Source organism: Rana temporaria, chromosome 6, assembly GCF_905171775.1.
Source record: "Rana temporaria chromosome 6, aRanTem1.1, whole genome shotgun sequence".
Classification (NCBI taxonomy): domain Eukaryota; kingdom Metazoa; phylum Chordata; class Amphibia; order Anura; family Ranidae; genus Rana; species Rana temporaria.
In genome coordinates, this window is record NC_053494.1 from 202411094 (window position 1) to 202438653 (window position 27560).

Sequence of the window (27560 nt, forward strand, 5' to 3'; positions counted from 1 at the left end):
CTAGTTTCCTTCTCTCTCTCCCTCCCCTATTGTCATCAACAGGCCCCGAAGTGGTAACATAAAACCCACCTGGAACTCCTCCCGTGGGATGCCCACCCCAAACACCGACTCCATGAACACCTCCACCCGCAACTGGTGAGTACCCCACTCATCCCCCTCCCTCCACCCTCATGGCTAGGATCCGATCTTTAAAAGTCCACAAGCTAAACTCCAACAGAAAATGGAACCTGGCGCTGAGGGAGTTCAGGCAATCGGGGGCAGATGTCATTATGGTCCAAGAGACACACTTTGACAAGGGGAGCTCCTTTGCGTTTGCCTCTAAGTGTTACACACAGATCTTCCTTTCCTCGGGACCCCATAAACGGGCAGGGGTTGCCATACTGGTCAAGAAGGGTTGACCTTTGTTAGCTCACACCATTATAGTGACCCACAGGGTCACTTCCTCATTTTGCAGGGCCTTTGGCAAGATCAGAGGGTCACCTTCTGCGCATTATACGCCCCAAACACTCGCCAACATGGGTTCCTGTCTAAAGTCTATGCTCGCCTTCATCGTACGGATCATGGGTTGTTAGTGGTGGGGGGACTTTAACCTGACTCAGTCTGCAGCGTCGGATCGCCATGTGCTGAACCCCAAGGCTACCTCGCCCCAAATACTCAGACTTGAGGCAGTTTCACCAGCTTTCTAGGCGCTACGCTCTTTTTGATGCCTGGCGAATCCTCCATCCTGGTGACAGACAATACACTTTCTACGCAGCTCCCCACCGCACTTACACCCGAATAGACAATTTTTTTGTCAACAATACAGCCCTTAGATAAACCCGTACTGCCCAGATCCTCCCGATATCCTGGTTGGACCACGCTCCGGTCCTATTGACTATAGCGTTAGGTGCCCCCATCCGCAGGCCATGTACCTGGCGGCTGAAAACATTTCTTCTACAACACTCTCCCTCGAAATCCGAGTTACAGTAGAGTCTACCATGAAGTATTACTTTGCGGAAAATGACAAGCCAGACACGACACCTCCCATCCTGTGGGAAGCCCACAAGGCGGTGATACGGGGCAAATGTTTAGCCCTGTTGGCTGCCATGAGGAAAGATGCACAGGTTCTGAGAGTACGGACCGAAGGGGAGCTTAGGGCGTTGGAAAGCCAGTTGCAGAGCTCTCCCACCTTGGCGCTTCTTAAAAAGATCACCTCCCTGCGGGCGACCCCGAGTGACCTAGCAATGGGCCAGGTGGAAAAGGCCTTAATCAGACTACGGCAGTTCTACGATTAGGGGAACAAGGCCCACTCCCTCCTGGCTCAGAAGCTGCGGGACAGCACCCAAGCCTCGACGCCTCACTAAATTAAATATGACTCGGGAACCCTGCTCACACACCCAAGAGACATAGCCCACTCATTCTCCACTCCGGATAAACTTGCCGGTGAGCGAGGCGACCCACCTGCAAACATACATCCCCTACATGTGGAAGACTACCACCTTTAAGTACTTGGGAATATATATTACTTCAGCACACTATCAGGAGAATTCCCACCCCCCCTCTTCCGCTCCATCAGAGCCCTTCTGCTACAGTGGAAAATACATCATATATCTCTCCTGGGGAGGGTCACCTTGGTGAAAAGGACTGTCCTCCCGAAGGTAATGGATTTGTTCCAAACACTACCCATCCCAGTCCCGTATGCCCACCTGAGAAAACTCCAGACAGACCTGCTGCAGTTCACCTGGAATTACAAGCGTCATAGGATACCGCGTTCGGTCCTAATGGCAGCGCGATCGGATGGAGGTCTGGATTTTCCGGACCTTATTAGGTACTACCAGGCGGCCCAGCTATAAGCTGTAGCATCCTGGTTTACATTGCGTTCATATAATAAGTGGACGAAAATAGAGAAACTATGGCTAGCCCCGGTCCACCCCAACAATCTCCTGTGGAGTGCAAACGCGGAGGTAGATCCTGACCGTATGCTTGGCCCAATGTCGGTGCTCGGACGGGTGTGGCGCAAGCCCCACCAAAAGCTGACCTCTGACAGCTTGCTCCTGACCTCCTTTGCCTGTAACCCCAAGGTGCCAGACAGCCTCACCCGCCGCATGTGATTTCCGTGGACCTTGCGGAACCTTTTCCACTTGGGCAACTTGGTGGACCCTCTGACCCGTAAATTACGCCCCTTTGCCGAACTACAGACCCAATGCGATCTTGGCGAAAAGATTCCCGTGGAAAAATGGCATGAGATCTGGGTGCAGGCAGCAAAGAGTTCGATATGCACGCTATAAAAAGAAAGCACCTACAAAATTCTATGTTTCTGGTACATGACCCCGGACATCCTCCACGCCATTTACCCCACTAGCTCAGACCGCTGCTGGCGCTGCCGAGGGGCACCCTCCTTCATGTTTACTGGAGCTGCCCGCCGATTGCCCCTTTCTGGGATTCGGTCGGGCAGCTGCTGGAGCGACTCCTAGATAAGCAGATCCCACACACCCCAACATATTTTATCCTAGGTCTCCCACCGCTATGGTTCCCGTCCCCATATAAGAAACTGGGGGGCCCAAGCCTTCATCTCAGTTACTGAAAAAACAGACCGATTTCTCCCATTCTTAGGACAGGAGATCAAGCCTGTAAATTCAGAGAGTGGTGACTGCAAGCTAAGCCGAGTGTCAGTCTATGACACTCTTTCACAGCCCAGCGAGTCCAGCCAACCCCCCCCCCCCTCACTCTCCTCACATACGAGCAGGGAGAAATACAGCTCCTTCTTCCAGTCCCGCCAACACTATCCCGGCGTGCTGTATCTGAAGAGAGGGATGTGTGGGTGAAAAATATGAAAATCAGCAGCATTCCTGGCTGTGTGTGAATGATGCCTGAGATTCTAGCCTGGACAGCGGGTAAGTGTGTGCACTGCAGACTGCAGTACACTGTAATCACTGAACTGCATTATCTCCATCCCTTCTCTCCCCCCCATCTGTCTTCCTCCCCCTCTCCTGTTCTTTCAAGACATTCACAATTTACTTTCAGTTAGGCAGGTAATATACAATGCAAATTTCTTTCCTGCGTCCACAGATTGCAGGGAAGAAACTTGCACGATTTCCCCATCAACACAGACAGTGCTGACAGGGGAATATCCCTCCTGCCCAGCAATTGTACTCCCCGACAAACAGTGATTATTACTAGTGGCTATAGCAGCAGCCACTAGTGATAATCATAACAGAATCTGCTCATTAAAGGTTCAAATCTCAGCCAGTTCCTGCTGAACCAGCTGAAATTTAAACTGTCTATGGCTGGTCTTAGCTCTTAGGCAGCCCATACATGGATGACTTTTTTCATTCAGCTATTAGGTTGAATGATAAAAAAAAAAAAAAAATGATTCAATTCCCCCCCATCTACACATTATAGGTGGATGGGGGAATCTTCCCAGTGTGGACCAGTGCTGGAACAATAAGAGTTGCTGTCCTGTCCCGGCTATTCGCAGCAGTGGTCTCTGTCCCCATGGCAGCGGCGGTAGCACATAGAAACCCAGTGCTGGTTACTTTATGGGGCTGATGTACAGCAGGGCCAGCACAATTTGTTGTTAGAGATGGGCTGGGCATGTTCAAAATTCCACATGCCCGATCCCGCCAGGAAGCCCACACTGCGAAGTGCTAATCACAGGCAGTGAGACATTTCCTGGTCCGCAGCTGTACAGATCAGGAAATGTCTCACTGGCTGTGATTAGCACTGTGGAGTGTCGGCTTCCTGGCAGGATCGGGCCTGTGGGATTTCAAACACACCCGAGCCCATCTCGATTGGTTGTAGACAGTTGAGCTCCCTGCAGGTTGCTTAGCAGCAGCGAAGCCTTCTCTGACAAGCTGATCGGGATGCAATCCAGGTGATGCTCCTAGTCAAATCTTAGTGTTAAATATCAGTGATTTTATTGATCAAAGCCCACACTTTACAGGCATAGAGCCCACATGGCTGCTGAACATACGGTTGATTATATATATATATATATATATATATATATATATATATATATATATATATATATATATATATATAGTTGTACTCTTGATGCTAATAAATACTGTGTTTATTAGATCTGACTGGGAGCATCACCTGGATCACATCCCGATCAGCATGTCAACAGAGAAGGTTATACAGCATTACTGCTGCTAGGTGACCAGCTGGGGGCTCGGCTCTCTATAACCAATAGTGCCAGCCTTCCCCTGCATGCACCCATAATATCACCAGGTCCTAATAGACTGCCACCTCTGGAGACAGATGCCAGACCAGCGCTGTCAATAGCAGGGACAGGACAGCTGTGGAACACCATAGTGGCAGAACACCAGGGCCCGGTGGCAAGACAACCTTTGCAACCCTGATAGTTATCCCACTACTTTGGACCCTTATATTTTCTTGGTGTGCTGGTGACATATATCTGTTTTCTGCCACCCTGGGGGGCCCCAGTATAGTAGGAAGGGAGCTCACTGCAGAACATGTGAAAGGAACCGTTGTGGAATCGTAGTAAAGGGCCCCAGGATATTATATTTATATATATGTCTCCATCTATCTATAAATATATATAATTGCATTTTATAGTTGGCCCCCCTACTTTTGTCCCTGTTCCCCCGTGTGCCCCCCCTAAACATGAAAGCTGGAGACGCCACTGGGCAACGATGAACAATTATGTCCTAGGAGTAAAAACTAGGTGGGAGCTACAGTGTATTATTGCATCTTTGGGATCTACACTGACCAGCCAAGACATTATGACCACCAACCATAACATGATGATGGCTAACCTATTAAATAGGTTACATCACTGACCCGTTGAGGCATGGACTCCAAAGTAACTGCCACATGAATGCCAGGACCAAGGTTTTCTCAAGAAAACATTGCTCAAGGCATTGATGTCTACCCATACTGCATCCTGGTGCCATCTATTCCCCAGGGAGGTGGCACACATGCACCACTCAGCTATCCACATGATGTAAAAGGCAACCTTCTTCCATCGCTCCGTGGTCCAGTTCTGAAGCTCTCTTGGTGGGAACAATTGTAAACTCCAGACTGGACTATGCAAATACCCTTTACCTCGGACTCCCAAAGTACCAAATCACTCGGCTGCAAGTCGTTCAAAACTCGGCCGCCAGACTTGTGACTGGGATAAAACCCTGGGAATCAATCTCACCTTCGCTGAGAACCCTTCATTGGTTGCCAGTAAAAGTTAGAATTACTTTTAAAGCACTCTGTCTGATACATAAGTGCATCCATGGGAAGGCCCCCCAATATCTATGCGAAAAAAATCAAAGCTCACAACCCCAATCGCATTCTGCGATCCACCAAAATCTGCTCCAGATACCCAAAGCCAAATACAAGTCCAAAGGAGAGCGAAGATTTGCGCTCCAAGGTCCCAGACTGTGGAATGCTTTACCAACCAGCATTCGGTTGGAGGAGAATCATTTGACCTTTAGAAGAAAGATCAAAACTCATCTCTTTTGATATCAAAAGAGACAGGAACAACGAGCGCCCAGAGGCGATTTAGTTTGCATGTGTTGCGCTATATAAGTTCTTCACTCACTCACTTGCCCATTGTAGGTGCCTTTGACTGTGGATATCAGCATGGACACTCTGGGTCAGCATGTATCTATGCAACCTCATATACAACAAACTGCAAAGCATTTTGTGTTCTGACTTTTTTCTAAGGGAACCAGCATTACGAGCTACAGTAGCTCTTCTTTTGGATGGGACTACACAGGCCTACCTTTGCTTTGCATGTGCATCAATGAGCCTGTCACTGGTTTTGCTTCCTTGGACCACCTTTGGTAAGTCCTGACCACTGCAACATCCCACAAGAGCTGCGGTTTTGGAGTTGCTTTGACCCAGTCGAAAAGCCATTACAATTTGGACCTTGTCAAAGTTGCTCAAATCCTTACATCTAACATCTTCCCTCCCACTTTCAGGTGCCATTGTCACGAGATAATCAACGTTATTCAATTTATCTGTCAGTGGTTATAATCCCATGGCTGCTCGGAGTATATACAAAGTAATACACCTCTGATTACAGTAGGCATCCAAATAAAAAAAGCTTGCAGCTACTGTATATAGATGAAATTTCATATATTTTCATTATTTCAATAGGCGTCCCTTTAAAAGAAACTCAGAATAAAAAAAATAAAAAAAAATAAGTCCCGTCTTCTCAATTTTCCAATTATAGCCGAAGCCGTATACAAACATCGCCGAAGCTGAGAAATAACGGAGGCGCGGCGGCTATCTATCTCCTAAATTGCAGCATTTTAATACACAGTGTGCGTGTGAAGTCACATTAACGTGGGCTGCCAATAATGGCGGGCTTCAGATACTGATCTAATCAATTTACACTTATGTTCTCCGGTGCTAAGTGTATTAATAGTAAATGTGATCGTTAAGAATGATTTGTCTGCAGGTAATGTGGAGAGGTACGGTCCCCATGGTGCCAATGCGGTGACATCTCCTCACACAGATACAACGTTGTCTGCTAATCTAAAAACTCGGCTGTTATTAGAGGCAGCTCAGTTTCCATGGCAACGCTTGAGTTATAAACCTTTGGTGGGTGTTTGGGTCTTTTTGCCTCAAGAAACAGCATCTGGCTTGGCAAAAAGCTGTTGTTTTGAGAAAAAAAAAAAAAAAAAGAGAAAAAAAAAAAACGGGAGCAAGTGTAGAACATATGCAAGCTTATGTATTTTTATCTGGATGCGTTAAAAATACCATTTCAAAGTTTGAAATCAAAGTTGAAGTCTTCAGCAAATGTTACCTCTGCGGATAACGGAATTTTTCAGAGACACAGATGAAGGCTTCTGGGGGAAAGGGGACTTTTGGAAGGGGAGTAGAGATACGCCGTTGAGTAGGGGTGCTTTAGGTAACCCTGAAAAAAAAGCAAAGCTGAGGCCCCGAGCCACCAAGTTTTAATGCGTACTGAGCCCCAGGAAGTCACAAATCGCTGAACTAGAACAAAAGTCAAGCCGATTCCCAGAGCCACCAGGTCTTACACTTCAAGCATTTGTCATGCACTTACATAAACTGTTTTACCTGGCAAATAATTTACAGCTCTGTTTAGACTATGCATGCCATCCAGACAGCATAAAGTGAAGAAAATAATTATTTGATCCCCTGACGATTTTGGAAGTTGTCCACTTACAAAGAAATTAAGGGTCTATAATTTTTATCATAGTCGTTGTGACAGAACCCACTGTCACTGTGGCCCAGATTTAAAAGCACTTACGCCGACGTATAACAAGTTACGCAGACGTAAGTGCAAATGTGTGCAGTCGTATCTGTGCGCCAGACCCACAAACAGATATGCACCTAAAACCAGGCTACACCCCGCCGGCGTAGGGTGGGCGCACATTTAGGCTGGGTGCATGGTGCCGCTCCCATTGATTAGCCATTCAAACGAGGGCAATACGGCGATTCACGAACGTATGTGCGCCCGACGTAGGCTACACGAGGTGCGCGTCAGTTGTACGTCCGGCGTAAAGTTATTCCCCATAAAGGAGGCAAAACCCAGCAGCAGACATGCAAAGGTCTGCACCAGGGAACACAAGCCAACGTATTTTACGTTGGACGTGTGTCTGGCTGGGCGTAGGTTACGTTCACGCCGTACGCAGTGATCCGGCGTAGTTTAGGCAATTGTTCCGACGTGGTTGTGAGCAGGCGCAGGGGGATGCGTCCACGTCATGGCGCATGCGCAGTTCGTGATACCTATCTGTCTGGCGCTCGGCCCATCATTTGCATGGGGTCACGCCTCATTTGCATGGGTCACGCCCACTTCCACCTACGCACGCCTTCGAAACCCAGGCCACGCTGGCGCAGCGTTGGGAGCACTGGCTTGCTGAATTCCTTGCTTGCCTCTCTGCGCTGCGTTGGCGTAGCGTACAGTGGTCATTCTACGGCGGCGTAATGTGTGCCCACACTCTGACTCTGGGCCTGTGTGTTTTGAAGGGAGCTGTGGGTTGGCCTCCTACCCACAGACTTTGGCCCAGAAGAGACAGAGACAAAATGGCATTGAGATAATGTAATGCTGCATCCCTTCTCTCTCTCTCCCCCCCCTCCTCTTGTTGCTGTGTTTAATTGTGTTGGGTCATGGCACGTAGACAAAGGATCTGGAGCTGGAAGGGGCTGCCTGCTTATCATAATCCCTTTATGTGTTTCAACTGTAGTTTCTGTTTCAATGTACAAGTGTTGAGTTCCCATTGGTTCTTCCTTGTCCCCTACCCCCTCTATGACAAGGCTAATGGAAGTGTCCCTAACTGTTTTTAAAGGTGTATGATTTGTATTTAATAAACAGTTTATGCTCTGCATGTTTAACCCTCAACACCTGTGTGGTTTGCCTCGTGATTGGGGGGTTAAGGGCTGGTTATGGCAAGTCTGTCAACTGTGGGTGCGTTTGGAGAACATGAGACACAGGTCTGGCGGAGGTGCCCAGCCGGGGTATTCGCGATCCGTCACAGGTGTATTATAAATGATAGAGACAGAATATCAACCAGAAATCCAGAAAAAAAAAAAAACACAATATAAATGTTATAAATTTCGTTGCAGTTCAGAAAGTAAAATAATTATTTGATGCCATACCAACCAACAATAATTCTGGCCCCCACAGACTGGCTACAGAGTGTGCTAATGTGGTATACAGATTAGTCCTGTCATTTTAAGAAGGTGCTCTTGACAACAACTCATAATGTGTAAAAAAGTTACCTGTCCACAGAACCTTTCTCTTCCATTCAAACCTCACCATCATGGGCAAGACCAAACAGCTGTCAAAGGATGTCAGGGACAAGATTGTAGACCTGCACAAGGCTGGAATGGGCTACAAGACCTTCAGCAAGATGCTTGGTGAGAAGGAGACATCTGTTGGAGCGATTATTTGCAAATGGAAGAAATACAAAATAACCATCAATTGCCCTTGGTCTGTCGCTCCATGCACGATTTTGCCTCATGGGGTGAGCACGATCTTGAGAAAAGTGAGGGATCAGCCCAGAACTACACAGGAGGAATTGTGAATTATCTCAAGGCAGTTGGGACCAGAGTCAAACCATTGGTAACACAATACGCCGCCATGGATTGAAACCCTGCAGCGTCCGCAAGGTCCCCTTCCTCAAGAAGGCACATGTACAGGCCCATTCTGAAGTTTTCCAATGAACATTTAAATGATTCAGAAAACGATTGGAAGAAAGTGCTGTGGTCAGATGAGACCAAAATTGAGCTCTTTGACAGTAACTTGACTCAACTCCTCCATATTTGGAGGAAGAAAAATGCTGACTATGAACCCAAGAACACCATCCCTACAGTCAAGCACAGGGGTGGAAGCATTATGCTTTGTTTCTCTGCTAAAGGTACAGGCTGACTTTGCCGCATGATGGGGCCATGTATTGTAAAATCTTGGATGGGAACCTTCTTCCCTTAGCCAGAACACTAAAGATAGGGTCTTCCAGCATGACAATGACCCAAAACATACCACCAAGGCCATAAATGAGTGGCTCAAGAAGAAGCACACTAAAGGTCATGGAGTGGGCTAGCAAGTCTCCAGACCTAAACGCTATAGAAATTTTGAGCTGTCAAGCGACAGCCAAGAAACCTTAAGGATTTAGAAAAGATCTGTAAAGAAGATTGGACCAAAATTCCTCCCGAGATGTGGACAAAGCAGGTAACCAACTACAAGAAACGTCTCACCTCTGTGCTTGCCAACAAGGGTTTCTCCACCAAGTACCAAGTCATGTTTTGCTTGGGGGATCAAATACTTATTTTACTCATTGAACTGTAACTCAATTTATAACATTTGAATCATGTGTTTTTTCTGGATTATTGGTTGATATTTTGTCTCTATCAATTTAAATACACCCATGATAAAAAAAATTATAGACCCTTCATTTCTTTTTAAGTGGGCAAACTTACAAAATCTCCAGCGGATCAAATAATACATTTTCCCCATTTTCTGCTAGATCTTAGACCAATTTGCTTGCCTTTATCCGGCCCTTGAGACATTATTCCTGCCACTCACAACAAACATGGGACACTATTCCTTACAACGACAGCAACTATTTTTCCCCCAAATTCCTAACGATTGGGCATCGTTTACGCCCACTGGGCACACTCCAGTCCCCCTAAAGTCTGAAGGACAGTAAACTGGACTATGTAACAAAAATGGAAATTGAAGAATAAAACACCAGTGCCAAGAGTTCCAGATACAAATTTATGCCAATCAAAGTCAGGGGAAGAATGCCAAATGTAGCCAATGCCATGTTAGTTCTGACTGGCCTTATGCACAATGAGTTGGAGGGAGGCAGGTGGTCTATTTGAGCTTGTGGAAGCCGCTAGGGTTATTTTTTGGCATCAGCCTTAGGCCAGCCAACCTTACTCTGCCTTTAATATGAAATCTCGTAGGACAAAAATAAACTGCTCACACTCATAAGTAGGGTTGTCCCGATACCGATACTAGTTTCTGTATCGGGGCCGATACCAGTTTCGGTATCGGGACCGATACCGAGCATTTGCGCGAGTACTTGTACTCGCACAAATGCTCCCGATACTTCACCCGATACCTGGGGTGAGAGAGAGGGAGGGAGGCAGCGTGTCACAGGAAGTCAGTGGGTGGAGCAAAGATCGGAGCAAAGAGTGAGTCCTCATGCAAGTAAGCTGGCAGGGGTGCGGGGTGCACATTGCCTTCCATTGTTTCCGCTCGCTCCCCTCTATGCCTGCACTTCTCCCCATCTATGGTCTTCCCCTCAGCACGGAATCTGTGCTCTGTTATCCATTAGCAGACTTGAAAAGAAGGATGTCGGATCCCAGTTACTGGACTGCGGTCCAGAGGAGTAAAGGACCCCTGGCCCTGGTTATCATTTCTGTGTTAGACTAGGGTCGTCATATTGCCAGAGCTCATATTTTAAATCAACGTTGGTCTTAATTTTTGTACAAATAAAGTCATGAATTTCACAAGAATATCTGTACTCATTTGACCTATTCTTTGCTGCATTAAAACCCCTGGGGAAATTATTATTTTTTTTGCCAAGTAGCCAAGATGTTTCTGGGGCTCTAAGAGTGACCTCCTCACCTGGGCTAGAAAAAAACATAAGGACATCTCCATAATTCGATAATGATACATTGCATTAAAATAGGATTGATATGGAAATGTCCTTATGCTTTTTTCTAGCCTTGATGAAGGGGGCATTCTTGGACCCCCAAAATGCATTGGCTACTTTTTGGAGCTTTCCCCTGACTTTTAAATGGAAAAAAGTTGCATCTGGAACTCTTTGCAGTGTGTGGCACTTCAATATATAATTTCTGTTACATTACACTACAAGCCAAGCAGACCATGGAGATCCTCTGGAGTGTATAAGCTGCCTGCCAGGGAAGAAGATCATTTATATTAACATTAATACTTTGAGATAGCAATACCAGTGAGATCATTCTAGGGGCCAAAGCTATTTTTACAATTTCCTCAACAGATTCTAGATTGGTTAACACGTCCCCTACCGAGTCATTGTAAAAAAGGGATTTTTGTACTCACCGTAAAATCCATTTCTCTGAGTTCATAGACGGACACAGCATCCTTTGACCTTAGGGGTTATGTTCTTCCTACCAGGAGATTTTAGGCAGAATTCTTACAGCACTTAAGGTGTTAAAACTTTCCTTCATGCCGATCCTCCCAGGGGGCGTGGCTCCCCCAGGCATAACCCACACCCTGCTCCAGCAGCTTCAGTTCGTAACAAGCAGTACAAACCAAGGAGGGGTGGGTGCTGTGTCCGTCTATGAACTCAGAGAAATGGATTTTACGGTGAGTACAAAAATCCCTTTTTCTCTTTCGTTCATAGACGGACACAGCCTTCATTGACCTTAGGGACGTCCAAGCAGTGTCAAAAAAACGAGGGGTGGGAAATAACACAGCAAACAACAGGTTACACCCCAAACAAAACCGGAGTTACTCAATGGAGGAACTCCAACCTTAAACTGCCGCCTGTAACACCCTGCGGCCGAATGAGGCATCAGAAGATGCACTCACATCCACCTTATAAAACTTTGAAAAAGTGTGGACCGACGACCAGGTCGCAGCCTTACACACCTGTAACACAGAGGCTTGGTGTCGGAAAGCCCAGGAGGCTCCAATCGCCCTGGTCGAATGCGCCGTGACCCGAAAGGGAGGCGCCCGCCCCTTCAGGGCGTAGGCCTGAAGCACAACCTGTCGGATCCACCTGGAAATGGTGGCCGACGAGATTGCCAGGCCCTTACTGGGACCGGACACAGACACGAACAGCGAGTCCGACTTCCGGAACGGAGCTGTCGCCGACAAGTAAACTCGAAGGGCCCGAACCACATCCAGAGAATGTAAAACGGCTTCCTTCGGGTTCTTCGGCTGAGGACATAATGATGGAACAACAATGTCCTCGTTAATGTGAAAGGCCGAAACGACCTTCGGAAGAAAAGAAGGTCGCGGGCGCAGCACCGCCTTATCCTGATGGATGACCAAGTAGGGGGCCTTGCAAGACAAGGCCGCCAGTTCAGACACTCGTCTGATAGAGGTAATAGCTACCAGAAAGACCACCTTGTGCGACAAAGTCAGCAAGGGGATCTCCCGAATGTCCTCAAAGGGGGCACGCTGAAGCGCCGAGAGGACCAAGTTCAAGTCCCAAGAAGGTAGCGGAGGGCGCACCGGGGGGGCCACATGCCGGACCCCCTGCACAAACGTGCGAACCAAAGAGTGCGCTGCCACGGGACGCTGAAAATAAACAGTCAGAGCAGAAATCTGACTCTTGATCGTGCTCAAGGCAAGAGCCTGGTCCACTCCCCGCTGTAGGAACAGCAGGATCCGGGACACCACGTAAGTACGGGGGTGCCACTTCATCTCCTCACACATAGAGATGTATGCTTTCCATGTACGATAATAAATTTTTCGAGAAGTGGACTTCCGTGCACGCATCATGGTAGAGATTACCGGGCCCGACAGGCCCCGGTCCTTCAGTACCTGGTTCTCAACAGCCACGCCGTTAAAGCCAGTGACCGTAAAGCAGGATGGAAGATCGGGCCCTGAGACAGGAGATCTTCCCTCAGAGGCAGGCGCCAGGGGGCGTCTGCTACCAGACGTACCAGGTCCGCGTACCAAGAGCGACGCGGCCAATCTGGGGCGATCAGGATCGTTGGAATCCCTTCGGCTTCCACCCTGCGCAGCAGGCGGGGTAGGAGCCTTAGAGGAGGGAAGGCGTAAATCAGGTGATATTGACCCCAGGGAGCCACTAACGCGTCTGACGCGTCTGCCCACGGGTCCCTTGACCTGGCCACAAACCGTGGTACCTTCCGATTGAGACGGGACGCCAGAAGGTCCACGTCTGGAGTGCCCCATTTTTGGCACAGGATCTGAAAAACCTCCGGGTGGAGAGACCACTCCCCTTGATCCAGAGTCGTGCGACTTAGGAAGTCGGCTTGCCAATTCAGAACTCCCGGAATGTATACCGCTGACAGGGCCGGAACGGACCTTTCGGCCCACCGAAGTATGTGAGCGACCTCCGTCGCCGCGGCCGAGCTCCTTGTGCCGCCCTGATGATTGACGTACGCCACGGCCGTGGCGTTGTCGGACTGGATCCTGACAGGACGGCCCTGCAGCTCCAGGGACCACCTGACAAGGCACAGCTTGATCGCTCGGAGCTCCAGGATATTGATCGGCAGGCGGGACTCCTCATGAGTCCAGCGCCCCTGGGCTGACTGGGTGCCCCAGACGCCCCCCCAGCCGAAGAGGCTGGCATCCGTCGTGACCACTGTCCAGCGGCACGGAAGAAAAGACTTCCCGGACCGAAGCACCGGAGACGTCAGCCACCATGCCAGGGAAGACTTGGCCAGATGGCTCAACCGAATCTGGCGATCCAGAGAAGATGGGACCCTGTCCCATCGTGACAGAATCTCCTTCTGTAGTACCCTGGTGTGGAATTGGGCATACGGAACCGCCTCGAAGGAGGCCACCATCAGACCCAGAACCCGCATGCAGAAGCGAAGAGATGACCACTTCTGGGTCGACAACTGTCTCACTGCAGATTGCAGGGTCCGTAGTTTTTCCGATGGGAGGAACACTTTTGCCTCCCCCGAATCCAAAACCAGCCCCTGGTGTTCCAGCCTCTGGGACGGAACCAACACTGATTTTTTGAGATTCAGAAGCCAGCCGAACTCCTGCAGAGTCCGACACGTGATGGACACGTCCTCCTCTAACTCTGAGCTTGAAGAAGCTCTCAGGAGAAGGTCGTCCAGGTATCCCACGATAGCGATCCCTCGCTGCCTTAGCAAGGCCAGGATCGGGGCGAGCACCTTGGTGAACACCCGTGGTGCCGACGCCAGCCCGAACGGGAGGGCCACGAATTGATAATGGTCCTCCCCGATCGCAAAACGCAGATACCTTTGGTGGCTTGTGCAAACGGGGACATGCAGGTATGCGTCCATGATGTCCAAGGACGCCATGAAGTCCCCCTGGTGGAGGGCCGCTATGATAGAACGGACCGACACCATCCTGAATCGCTGCACCTTGACAAAGGAGTTGAGGGCCTTTAGGTCCAGGACAGGGCGAACCCCTCCCTTCTTGGGAACCACGAACAGATTGGAGTAGAACCCCCGAAACCGTTCCAGCGAGGGAACCGGCACAACCACCCCTCTGTCCAGAAGATCCTGGACAGCCCCGGACAGGGCTAGCCGACGATCCGGAGGAAGCTGGAGGTTGGATGGAAAAAATCTGTTTGGGGGACAAGAGAGGAACTCTATCTTGTACCCCGAGGCGACCACCTCGCAAACCCAACGGTCGGTCAGAAGAGAGTTCCACCGATCCGCGAAGTCGTGAAGCCGTCCCCCCACCCGAGACCCGGGCGGGGGCAGACCTTCATGCGGAAGCAGGCTTGTCCGCAGGCTTGTTTGGTTTGTTAAACCAGGGGCGCTTACGCCCGGCAGCAGGGGCTTTTGCCCCTTGCGGACCTTTTCCAGCCGCGCTGGGCGCACGAAAAAAACGCTTAGGGGTAGTAAAAGTAGGACCTTGCTTGCGGCGAGGTTCCTTACCCTTCCCCGACTGAGGGAGCAAGGTGCTCTTACCTCCAGGGGCATCCTTAATGATGTCATCCAGGGATGCCCCAAAGAGCCGTCCGCCCTTAAAGGGCAAATCCACCAAGGCCTTTTTCGAGGACTGGTCAGCCGACCAGCACTTCAGCCATATAAGGCGGCGCAGAACCACTGCGTAGACAGAAGCCCTGGAAAGCAAAGGAATCGAATCCATAGCCGCCTCACAGAGAAACTTCTGACCCTGAATCAACTGCTCAGCCAGGTCCCTAGAGGACTCGGAAGCACCCTGGACCTCCAGATCCTGCAGCAGGAGCTTCGCCCTTTCAGTTAGCGTCTGAGCAACCAGGGCGCCGGCCAGAGCCGGCCTTACCGCCGAACCCACCACCGAGAACAGGGAGCGGGCCACGGCCTCCACTCTCCTATCAGCGGGGTCCTTGAAAGCAGGAGCCCCCTCCACAGGCAACGTAGTAGCCTTACTCAGTCTGGACACAGGAGGGTCCACCGACGGAGGAGTGACCCACTTTTTTAAAAAGTCCTCCTCCAGGGGGTAACGGGTAGCAAAGCTTTTAGGAACAGTAAAAGCCTTTTGCGGTGTATCCCATTCCTTATACAACAAATTGTCCAAATAAGGAACACAAGGGAATACCTTAGCGGTACGCGGTGGTTTGCGGAATCCAAAAGGGACTGACACCGCTGGTGTCTCCGCCACATCCTCTAAATGAAGAGTCTCACGTACCGTACAACTAGTGCTGAAAACGGCGCCGGCCACAAGAAAATGGTCGCCGAATAATACAAGCGCGGCTCCGGCAAAATGGCCGCCGTTGCGCAGTTTTAAAAAGACAGTGTACCCAAAAATGACAGTACACCAAAACAGCACACAGCACACACAAAAATGCCCAGAATGTCCACCACAGTCCCCTGCAGTGACACAGAACAGCCCCAGCCATACCACGAGTGAAAAAATGAGCCCCAGAGAAAAAAAAACCCTGCACAGCCGTCACCCAAAGGGGGAAGGAGGGAGAGGAATAAGGGAGAGAGGAAAGCAGGGGAAAACCCTCAGTCGACCTCCCAAGGGAAAACATTCCAGCCAGACCACTTACCTGAGTAAGGGGCCACTACTTACCTGTCCTGCGACTACCCGGCTGGAGGTATCCCAGACAGAACCAACGTCCGCGAACGGCATGGTTGTCAGCCAGACACACTGTGACAAGGCCATAGAGACCGGTCATATGTGTGCCCTAGAACCGAAGTTCCCCGGCCGCCCCTGGAGCAATGGGGCCTGTCGTGGACGTCCCAAAGCGGAGCTGAGGGCCGGCACACGCTCGAAGGCCGAACCTGGGGGGACTACAAGGGTCGAGGACCCAGCCTGTCACCCAGTCGGCTGTTGATAGAAGAATCGCAGGATTCAAAAATAAAAATAAAATAAAAAAAGCGAGGAAAAAACTCGCAAAATGCAAAAAAATTTGCAAGAAAAAACTCCAGAGTCCAGGACTCCAGAGAGAGCCTGACTCTCCTGACGGTTAGGCAGAAACAAACTGAAGCTGCTGGAGCAGGGTGTGGGTTATGCCTGGGGGAGCCACGCCCCCTGGGAGGAGCGGCATGAAGGAAAGTTTTAACACCTTAAGTGCTGTAAGAATTCTGCCTAAAATCTCCTGGTAGGAAGAACATAACCCCTAAGGTCAAAGGATGCTGTGTCCGTCTATGAACGAAAGAGAAATGACGTCGGTGGGAACCCTTCCTCCTTCAGAGTGGATGTCATATGACGTCCTTGGATTTCGGGCGGCTAGGGGGCGAGCACGCCCCCAGCGCATTGCTACTGAGCGGGTGCGCGTGCCCGGCGGCGATGTCCACCGGGCACCCACGATTACACAGTAATCCGTGCAGTTTTATAGCACTAATCGCTGTATAAATGTGAATGGTCCCAAAAATGTGTCAAAAGTGTCCGATATGCCTGCCGCAATGTCACGGTCACAATAAAAAAATAGCAGATCGCCGCCATTGATAGTAAAAAAATAAAAATAAATAAAAATGCCATAATTCTATTCCCTATTTTGTATATGCTAGAACTTTTGCGCAAATCGATCAAATATGCTTATTGCGATTTTTTTTCTCCAAAAATATGTAGAAGAATACGTATTGGTCTAAACTGAGGGAAAAAAAATTATATTTATTAAATCAATAAGTAAAAGATATTGGGGCAGATCCACAAAGAAATTACGCCGGCGTATCTATTGATACGCCGGCGTAATTTCAAAATTCCCGCGTTGTATCTTTGTTTTGAATCCTCAAAACAAGATACGACGGCATCTCGGCTAGATCCGACAGGCGTATGTCTTCGTACTCCGTCAGATCTTAGATGCAATTTTTCGGCGGCCGTCAGGTGGCGTTTCCTTTGAAATCCGTGTTGAGTATGCAAATTAGCTATTTCTGATGATCCACGAACGTACGACCGGCCGTCGCATTTTTTTACGTCGTTTCCGTTCGGCTTTTTCCGGCGTATAGTTAAAGCTGCTATATGGTGGCGTACTCAATGTTAAGTATGGCCGTCGTTCCCGCCTCGCATTTTGAATTTTTTACGTTGTTTGCGTAAGTCGTCAATGAATGGGGCTGGACGCCATTTACGTTCACGTCGAAAACAATAACGTCCTTGCAACGTCATTTGGAGCAATGCACCCTGGGATATTTTAGGGACGGCGCATGCGCAGTTCGTTCGGCGCGGGGACGCGCTTCATTTAAATGAAACACGCCCCCTACCCGCCAAATTTGAATTCCGCTCCCTTACGCCGTGAGAGATGCACTACGCCGCAACTTACGGCGCAAATTCTTTCAGGATTCAAACCAAAGCAAAGTTACAGCGGCGTAGCGTATCTTACATACGCTTCACCCGGCGCAGATGTATGTGGATCTGCCCCATTGTGTTTTTTTTTTCAAAATTGTCGCTCTTCTTTTGTTTATAGCGCAAAAAATAAAAACCGCAGAGGTGATCAAATACCACCAAAATAAATCTCTATTTGTGGGGAAAAAAGGGCGTAAATTTTGTTTGGAAAACACGTCGCACGACTGCGCAATTGTCATGTGCGACAGCGCTGAAAACTAAAAATTGTCTGGGCAGGAAGGGGGTGAAAATGCCCAGTATTGAAGTGGTTAAGAACATGACCAATCCTTGTAACACTACACAGGAAGCATGTAGTTGCATCTTAAAACGTCCAGCACATGACAGGAGCATTGTGCAATCATGTGAGCTTGACTGCTACTACATGCTACTTGCGCAACTTATTCCATAGGGAGCAAGCAATTACTAAATGATGAGATCCTAATCTCCTGTGTAGCTCTGTGCAATTCAGTTTACTGCAAGCAGGTGGTTACAATGGCCCTTGTAGCTTGGTCCTGAAGCTGGCTAATAACTAGTGACTTTTGGCAGGTTTGTGATAAACTGTCCAAAATTTGCTCCACAACTTGCTCAGTCAGTCCCCTCCCAGCCAACAGCCCTGGATTAAAAAAAAATAAAAAAAAATCTAAGGATTACGGCAGAAAATTATCAGCTGAACAAAGCCTGCATCGAAAATAGCCACAGCGGGGAACTCAGCCACCAGCACTGTAGTATAGATGGAGGAACCCCTTTGATATTTTTCTGTTTAGCCTTCAGGTTGAACCGAAAAAAAATGGTGTATAACCAGCTTTAGGCTGCATTAGGCAGTGTCTTCCATTGCAAGAACAAGGAAAATTGCCCTAAGTCCTATGGCTTGTCACTGAAAAGAAAAAACAAAACAAGAAAAGACACGTTGCATTTTTCAGCAACACAATCAAATAGAAGTTTAAAAAAGGTAAAAAAATAAATAAAAAAAAGCAAGCACTGCAATACATTCTGACAACACATTGTAGCGCACGTTCACACTGCACATGTGTAAAGTGCATAATAACACGTGCTGTGTGGTGTCGGGCCCTTAGGATCTCTATCAAGGTTTTCATTGCTGGAGCTGACTTGGCACGTATGAAAGAATAGCTGAAATATGGGACACCTCTGTCCTACCCACTGAATCAAAGGGCAGCATTGATATTCTACTTAAACACATATAGGCAGATTCATAGCGAGTTACGCCGGCGTATCAGTAGATATGCCGTCGTAACTCTGAATCTACGCCGGCGTTAATTTAACCACTTGACACCCGCACGCCGTCATATGACGTCCAAAACGGGGACCTGTTATCCTGGGTGGACGTCATATGACGTGATGGGCTTTGCGGGGGGATATCTCAATGATGCCTGCACCCGGAGGCATCATTGAGATATCATTTTTTAGCGGCGGCGATCCTACGCACCGTAAGAACGATCATAGCGGCGGTTCCGCCGCTAGATCGTTCTTACAGGCGGCGGGAGGGGACATCCCCCCCTCCCGCCGCCATCCGGTGCTTCTCCGGGCTCTCCCGTCCCACCGGGGGCCCGGAGAGATGATCGCCGTCCGCCGGATGTTTGCCATAGAGAAGACTGGTGACCATCTGGTCACCAGTCATCTCTATGACCGTCGGAGGCCCGGGCGCGATGTGATGACGTCACGCCCGGGTCCCCGTAAGTAAACAAACCGCAATTGCGGCTAGTTTGAATGAGATCTGTGAATTTTTTTTCACGATCTCATGCTTTCCAGCCTGGAGGAGAGATGTGAGGTCTTATTGACCCCGCATCTCTCCTTAAAGAGGACCTGTCACACACATTCCTATTACAAGGCATGTTTACATTCCTTGTAATAGGAATAAAAGTGATTGAAAAAAAAAAAAGTGTAAAAAAAAGTGCAAAAAATAAAGAAATAAGTAAAAAAAAAAAAAAAAATAATAATAAAAAAATTAAAATGCCCCTGTCCCCGGTAGCTCGCGCTCAGAAGCGTACGCACACGTAAGTCCCGCCCACGTATGTAAACGTCGTTCAAACCACACATGTGAGGTGTCGCCGCGTGCGTTAGAGCGTGTGCAACAATTCTAGCACTAGACCTCCTCTGTAACTCTAAACTGGCAACCTGTAAAAATTTTAAAGTGTCGCCTATGGAGATTTTTAAGTAACGAAGTTTGGCGCCATTTCATGAGTGTACGCAATTTTAAAGCGTGACATGTTAGGTATCTAGTTACTCGGCGTAACATCATCTTTCATATTTTACCCAAAAATTGGGCTAACGTTAATGTTTTGTTATTTTTTAATTTATGAAACCATTTTTTTTACAAAAAAAAGCCGTTTGAAAAATTATTGCGCAAATACGGTGCAAGATAAAAAGTTGCAATGACCGCCATTTTATTCCCTAGGGTGTCTGCTAAAAAAACATATATAATGTTTGGGGGTTCTGAGTAATTTTCTAGCAAAAGAATGAGGATTTGTACATGTAGGAAAGAAGTGCCAGAATAGGCCCGGGAAGGAGGTGGGTTTTAAAGCCCGGTATTGAAGTGGTTAAGCGTATTCCGGAAACCAGATACGCTTAAATTAGGCTAAGATACGAGCGGCGCAAGTCTCCTACGCCGTCGTATCTTAAAGTGTAATTTTTAGGCTGGCCGCTAGGTGGCGCTTCCGTTTAGTTCGGCGTAGAATATGTAAATGACTAGATATGCCGATTCACGAACGTACGTGCGCCCGTCGCAGTAAAGATACGCCGTTTCCGTAAGAGATACGCCGCGTAAAGATAAAGCTGCCCCTAGGAGGCGTAGTCAATGTTAAGTATGGCCGTCGTTCCCGTGTCGAAATTTGAAAATTTTACGTTGAGTAAGTCGTCTGTGAATGGGGCTGGACGTCATTTACGTTCACGCCGAAACCAATACGTCCTTGCGGCGTACTTTGGAGTAATGCACACTGGGATATGTACACGGAAGGCGCATGCGCCGTTCCTAAAAAACGTCAATCACGCCGGGTCACGAGTAATTAACATAAAACACGCCCCCCATCCTCATTTGAATTAGGCGCGCTTACGCCGGCCGCATTTACGCTACGCCACCGTAAGTTAGGAGGCAAGTACTTTGTGAATACAGTACTTGCCACTCTGACTGAAGGCGGCGTAGCGTAAATACGATACGCTACGCCGCCTTAAAGTTGCGGCGGCTCACCTGAATCTAGGTAATAAACTAAGCAAATATATTATTGACAACAGCATAGAAAAGGATATTTGTGTGAAATCTTTTAAATTGAATGAATTATTAGTTACAAATCATGGTACCAGATCACTAGAGGGTTTGAGTCAAACGTTGTCTGTGTCAAGTATTAGCTGTGTGCTTATGTGAGGTTTAGTAGAAAAAGGATTGCGTTTGGCCTTTTTGTAACACGGTCTCGGAACAGAGGTCCTGCCATTCATATCTCTGGTATGCCATACGACTGGAGAGCAGCTTTAGAGTGTAAGAAAATGAAAGCAGATCTAAATTCAGATCTATTGCATCTAATCCGTCCATAGATTTGGTGGTTGCATTCGTTTTTTTATTTCAGGCTTTGCTTTCTTTTAATCTAGTGATCCTGACAGCCACACACTTCATTTCCTAAACAACACGCAGCCCGTCCATTAGGGGCGCCTGGACGTCACCCCCTCTCTCCAGGCCACCCCCTATATGCAATAGATAGATCAGGGATCCTCAAACTATGGCCCTCCAGCTGTTGCGGAACTACACATCCCATGAGGCATTGTATAACTCGGACATTCACAGACATGACGGGAATTGTAGTTCCTGAACAACTGGAGGGCCATAGTTTGAAGACCCATGAGATAGATTCATACGTAGCTTGATTCTGTTCATGGCTGCCGCAGCATCCCCCTACTCATGCGTCCAGTCCCTTTCAGGGCACGGGGCGCATGAATTACAGCGCCCAGGGTTTCAGTTTTTTTGTTTTTTTTTAACCATCCGATTAGAGCCATAGGCTCTAAAAAGGCTTCAAAATAGGGTGGGCTCAGGTCGCAGAGAGTGCGACCAGAGCCCACCCACGTGTGTCACAACAGCGAATGAATATTCGCTGTTGAAACACTGATCCTCAAGCTGGCCAATCAGAAGTGGGTGTGAGACTCAATTTCCAATTGGCTCTTGAAGACTCTTGATTGGATGCCTAGGAGGAGGGAGGAAACGGAAGCCGAGCAGGGGAAGCCGTCGTTGATGAGGTAAGTGCTACTGACTTCCCCTTACTTCCCAAGTTTTTCCTTCCCCTTACTTCTCTGGTAGCGCGGCAATACCATACCTACACAAGTGCTACTGACTGACCCACCGACAGAGAGGGAGGGGATAGGGGTGGCATACTGTACCCCCAAAGAAATTCTTCAACTGGCCGCCACTAAGTGTGCATTCACATCTAGGCGTTTTTACGCCCGCCGCTATTGCAGCCTGCAATACGCTGGAGGGGTGATTTTACATTGTGGGCTATGGAGATGGTTCACATCTCCACGCCGAACGCAGAAACGCCTGAAGCTCAAAACAAGTCCCGGGTCTTTTTTTTCGGGCGGCTTTGGCGTTCGGGCATAGCCGACAATGTTAAAATCACCCCTCCAGCAAAAAACAAGGCTCAAAAACGTTGCGTTTTGTCGTCGCAAATCGCGGGACAAAACGCCTATTTTATGTCGCCGCAATACGCCGCATATCGCCTACGCAAAGGTGTGAACCATCTCCATAGCCGACAATGTAAAATCACCCCTCCAGCGTATTGCAGGCTGCAATAGCGGCGGGCGTGAAAACGCCTAGGTGTGAATGCACACTTAAGAGGTAAACATAAGAGGAGCACCATTGTTACCCTAAATCAAGAAGTGCATTGAAGCTACTGAACGCTTCCCCTTCTCCTCTATGCCATAGGTGGGGGATGTTCTGTAGTCCTAATATACATCCTCATAACATGGTTTACAAGAACAGCTTACTTACACTTGCTTTGCGGTTTGAAGAGTGATCTGTGTTTGGATCGCATTAACCCTCAAATATTGGACAACTGCACGCTGTGCTCGGTTGCAGCCTAGCCCTATTCACTTGAAGCGCAATCGATTGTGACAGCAAGTATAATTCCTGCTGAGGCTGCGAAGCAAAGTATTCAGCCCCAGGTTGGCTGAATCAGCAGCAAAAGGGGGAGCAGTTAAAAGGTGGTAAAAAGACAGCAGAGTTTTACCGACCCCTTAATCACAAGTGGAAATTAGGGCTTTGACTTTAGTACACAGGACTGCACTTGATTTCAGACAGGACCAATGGGTATTCTTTTGCACTGATCAAGCTGTTACTGATCAAAAATTTTCTGTTCGATTAATCGTTTTTTTTTTAATCGATTAATCGACTAATTTTGATTAATTATAACGCACATACAGATCCAACTACTTTTAGCCGGTCTCCTTGCAGGCCGATTCCCAGTGAAGCTACCAACCACTGGAAAAATGGATAGCAGGATACAAAAAACACACAAAGGCAGCGCTCGATGGGAATAGCATTAAAACTTTTATAGTCTTCAAGTAGGTAACAAAATAAATATTGCACTGGAGATAAAATCGATGTAGCTACATAAACTGTAAACATGGTGCGAGTAATACCAAACTGTACCAAAAGCAGTCATAAAAATATGTAGCCAAGTATGATACTGGTATAAAAATGTGTACACTGATACCAATGCTGAATCCAGATGAGGAGAAGTTAACATCAGTCCGCCAGCATGTAGATGTCCTGTGAAGGGAACTATCACAACTCCCAGTGGATGGTTGTAGAATCCCAGGTTGATAGAGGGAAGTGATAGAGGGAAGTGTAACAGCCCTTGCGTGTGGCAGATAGTAAGGTCCCGCCAGCATGCAGATATGAAGGGACAGCAAAGGAGCCCTTCAGATGGACACGGCAAGCCCCGCCGGTGTCCGTGACATCACTGGATCTCCGACGGAACTCCCTGAAGGCCCAGAAGCCGGCGGAGAGGTGAGTACCAATCAAAAGAATTTTAATCGATCAAAAAGATTTTGATCGATCAAAAAAATTAAAGATTAATCGATTAATTAAAAGTTAATTTGCACAGCCCTAAGATATAATAAAACACTTTCAGATGTATAACTAAAAAGTACACAAGGTAGCAAAAAAAAAAATTCATTGTTAGGATTTCCATACAATAAAAAAAGCATTACTTGACCCAGAATCAAACAACATCTATAGAAAATTGCCATCCGGGATTAGGCAAGTCAAGATTATTAGTACCAAGAAACAAACAGCATCAGTGACAGCTTTATACCTTAGCGAGTGCAGTTTGCTTATACATGCGTGTGATGAGCCCCATGACTTGGATGAACGGATTGGTGGACTCTGAAGCCATCGATTGGGGACATCTCATCAGTTTCTCCCATTCTTCAAAGCTGCTGTTCATTTCCTGTGTAGGGGGAAAATGAAACAGATTTCAAGCCACGGTGAACAACTTGATTCCAATTCTGGAGGTCTCAAATTAAACAGACAAAAAAAAAAAATTGTTCCGGCAGCAGGTATATTACTTGACTTTAACACCAACTACCATAAAATGTAATCAATACAAGGCTCTATTAGAGGTGTAGCGGAATTTAAATTACAAGCGGATGCCAGCCAGTGCAAAATCCGGGACAGTGGTGCATGGTAGCCAATCAGCTTCCAGGTTTTTTTTTCTTTTCGTCAAAGATTAACCTCTTCAGCTCCACAAGGTTTAGCCCCCCCCCGCCAGCCCCCCTTCCTGGCCAGGCCATTTTTTTGCAATACGGCACTGCGTCGATTTAACCGACAATTGAGCGGTCGTGCGACGCTGTACCCTTATAAAATTGGTGACCTTTTCTTCCCACAAATAGATCTTTCTTTTGGCGGTATTTGATCACCTCTGCGGTTTTTATTTTGTGCGCTATATTGAATTTTGAGGGGTAAGTACAACGGGAACCGGGGGCTGGGGAGGGTGTTCACACAGGAACAGGAGAACAGTGGGAATCGGGGGGAGGGGGTGAAGGTGCTCAGTGTTAGATTACTATTTAATTTTTACCATCACCCATGGAGGTAAGTATAGTGGGGACTAGGGGTGGGACGGGTTTTGGTGTTCACCTGTCGAGGTAAGTACAGTGGGAAATAGAGGGTGGTGGGGGGGGGGGGTTGTTCGGTGTTCTCCTGTGGAGGTAAGTACAGTGGAAACTGGAGGGTGGGGGGGACACAATATTTTTTACATTTTGCTATAAAACATATCTAGTAAAGAAAATGTAATTAACCACTTGCTTACTGGGCACATATACCCCCCTCCTGCCCAGGTGAAATTTCAGCTTTCGGCACTGCATCGCTTTAACTAACAATTGCGCGGTCGTGCGACGTGGCTCCCAAAACAAAATTGACGTCCTTTTTTCCCCACAAGTAGAGCTTTCTTTTGGTGGTATTTGATCGCCTGTGCGGTTTTTATTTTTTGCGCTATAAACAAAGAAGTGAGACAATTTTGAAAAAAATACAATATTTTTTACTTGTTGCTATAATAAATATCCCAATTTAAAAAAAAAAAAACATTTTTTTTTCTCAGTTTAGGCCGATACGTATTCTTCTACATATTTTTGGTAAAAAAAAAAAAATCGCAATAAGCGACTGGTTTGCGCAAAAGTTATAGCGCTTACAAAATAGGGGACAGAATTATTTTTTTTTAATTATTTTTTTTTTACTAGAAATGGCGGCGATCTGCGATTTTTAATGGGACTGCGACGTTATGGCGGACACATCGGACACATTTTTGGCGCCATTCACATTTATACTGCGATCAGTGCTATAAATATGCACTAATTACAGTATAAATGTGACTGGCATTGAAGGGGTTAACACTAGGGGGTGAGGAAGGGGTTAAATGTATCCCTGCTTAGTGTTCTAACTGTAGGTGGAGGGGGGGGTGACTGGGGGGGTGACCGATCTGTGTCTCTATGTACAAGAGACACAGATCGGTCTCCTCTCCAGAGACAGCACCGCTGTCTCTGTGTAAAACGGCAATGAGAGATGATCTCATATGTTTACATATGAGATCCTCTCTCATTGGCCGCACAGATCGCCTCGCGAACGGCCACTCTGATTGGCCGTTCGCGGCGATCTGTAATTGGCTGTGTCCGAGGGACACGGCCAACACAGATTTTCCCCGCAGCGCGCTCTGGAGCGCGCGCGGGGAACGCCCAAAGGGGCGGCCGTCAATTGACGGCAGTTTGGAAATTGGGGTCCGCACTGTAGCCGTCAATTGACGGCAGGCGGATCCCAAGTGGTTAAAAAAAAAAATTCACCCATTTAGTCCAATATGTATTCCGCTACATATTTTTGGTAAAAAAAGATCCCAATAAGCGTATATTGATTCTTTTGCAAAAAAGTTATAGGGCCAGATTCACAAAGGATTTACGACGGCGTATCTCCAGATACGCCGTCGGAAGTCCGAATGTGAGGCGTCGTATCTCTGCGCCTGATTCAAAGAATCAGATACGCCAGAATTTTTCCAAGATACGACAGACGTAAGTCTCTTACGCGGTCGTATCTTAGGTGCATATTTACGCTGGCCGCTAGGGGCGCTTCCGTTGATTTACGCGTTGAATATGCAAATTAGCAAGATACGCTGATTCAGAAACGTACTTGCGCCCGTCGGATTTAGCTACGCCGTTTACGTAAGGCGCATGTCCGGCGTAAGTTTACCCCTCATAAAGCAGGGGTAAGTAATGGTAAGGTATGGACGTCGGAATAGTCAGAACAGCGTCGTATTTTACGTTGTTTGCATAAGTCATACGTGAATGGGGCTGGGCGTAGGTTACGTTCACATTGACAAAGCATTGAGCCGACGTATCTTAAGGAGTATTTGCGACGTGACTCTGAGCATGCGCGGGCGTGCGCCGTTCAATCGGCCATGCATTTACATGGGGTCACGCTTCATTACAATACAACACACCCACTGCCTTGCTACTTTGAATTACGCGGGCTTAGGCCGGCCCATTTAAGCTACGCCGCCGTAACTTAGGGCGCAAGTTCTTTCTGAATACGGTACTCGCCTCTCTAAGTTACGGCGGCGTAGCGCATATGAGATGCGCTATGCCTGCCAAAAGTTAGGCCATTCTTTCTGAATCTGGCCCATAACGTCTACAAACTATGGGATACATTTATGGACTTTTTATTTTTTTATTGCGGGACTACATCATTGCGGCGGACAAAAATGACTAATAATTGACACTTTTTGGGGACCAGTGACACCAATACAGTGATCCGTGCTAAAAAAAAAATTGTCAGGAGCTTTGGAAAGGGTTAACCGTCTTCCCTGGGAGTGCTTTCTGAGTGGGGGGTGTCTTAACTGAAGAAAAGACAGAAATCTTGTGTTTCTGCAGGAACACGGATCTCGGTCTTTCTTTCTAGCAGACGGCCGTTCTGCCTCTCTCCGAACAATCGGCGGGTTTCTGGCGGACATCGGGTTCACCTGACACGCCGATTGTTTCCCGCTGTGTTCAATCAGAGCAGGGCTCAGGTGGCATGCACGCCCCAGAGCCAAGGAAAGGAATCACATACAGGTACAGTGAAACCTCGGATTGCGAGTAATGCGGTTAACAAGCGTTTCGCAATACAAGCATTTTTTTTAAATCCTGACTTGGT

At 47.8% G+C, this 27560-nt stretch overlaps 1 protein-coding gene across 2 annotated transcripts in view; it reads right to left on the reverse strand.

Moving 5' to 3' along the window:
- ZRANB3 (zinc finger RANBP2-type containing 3) overlaps positions 1-27560 on the reverse strand; it is a 382760-nt gene that overhangs the window by 156189 nt on the left and 199011 nt on the right. For both annotated transcript variants that reach the window (XM_040358099.1, XM_040358098.1), the window contains exon 8: positions 24202-24336. In XM_040358099.1, the coding sequence (XP_040214033.1) occupies positions 24202-24336 (135 nt within the window). The remainder of the gene's footprint in view (positions 1-24201; positions 24337-27560) is intronic.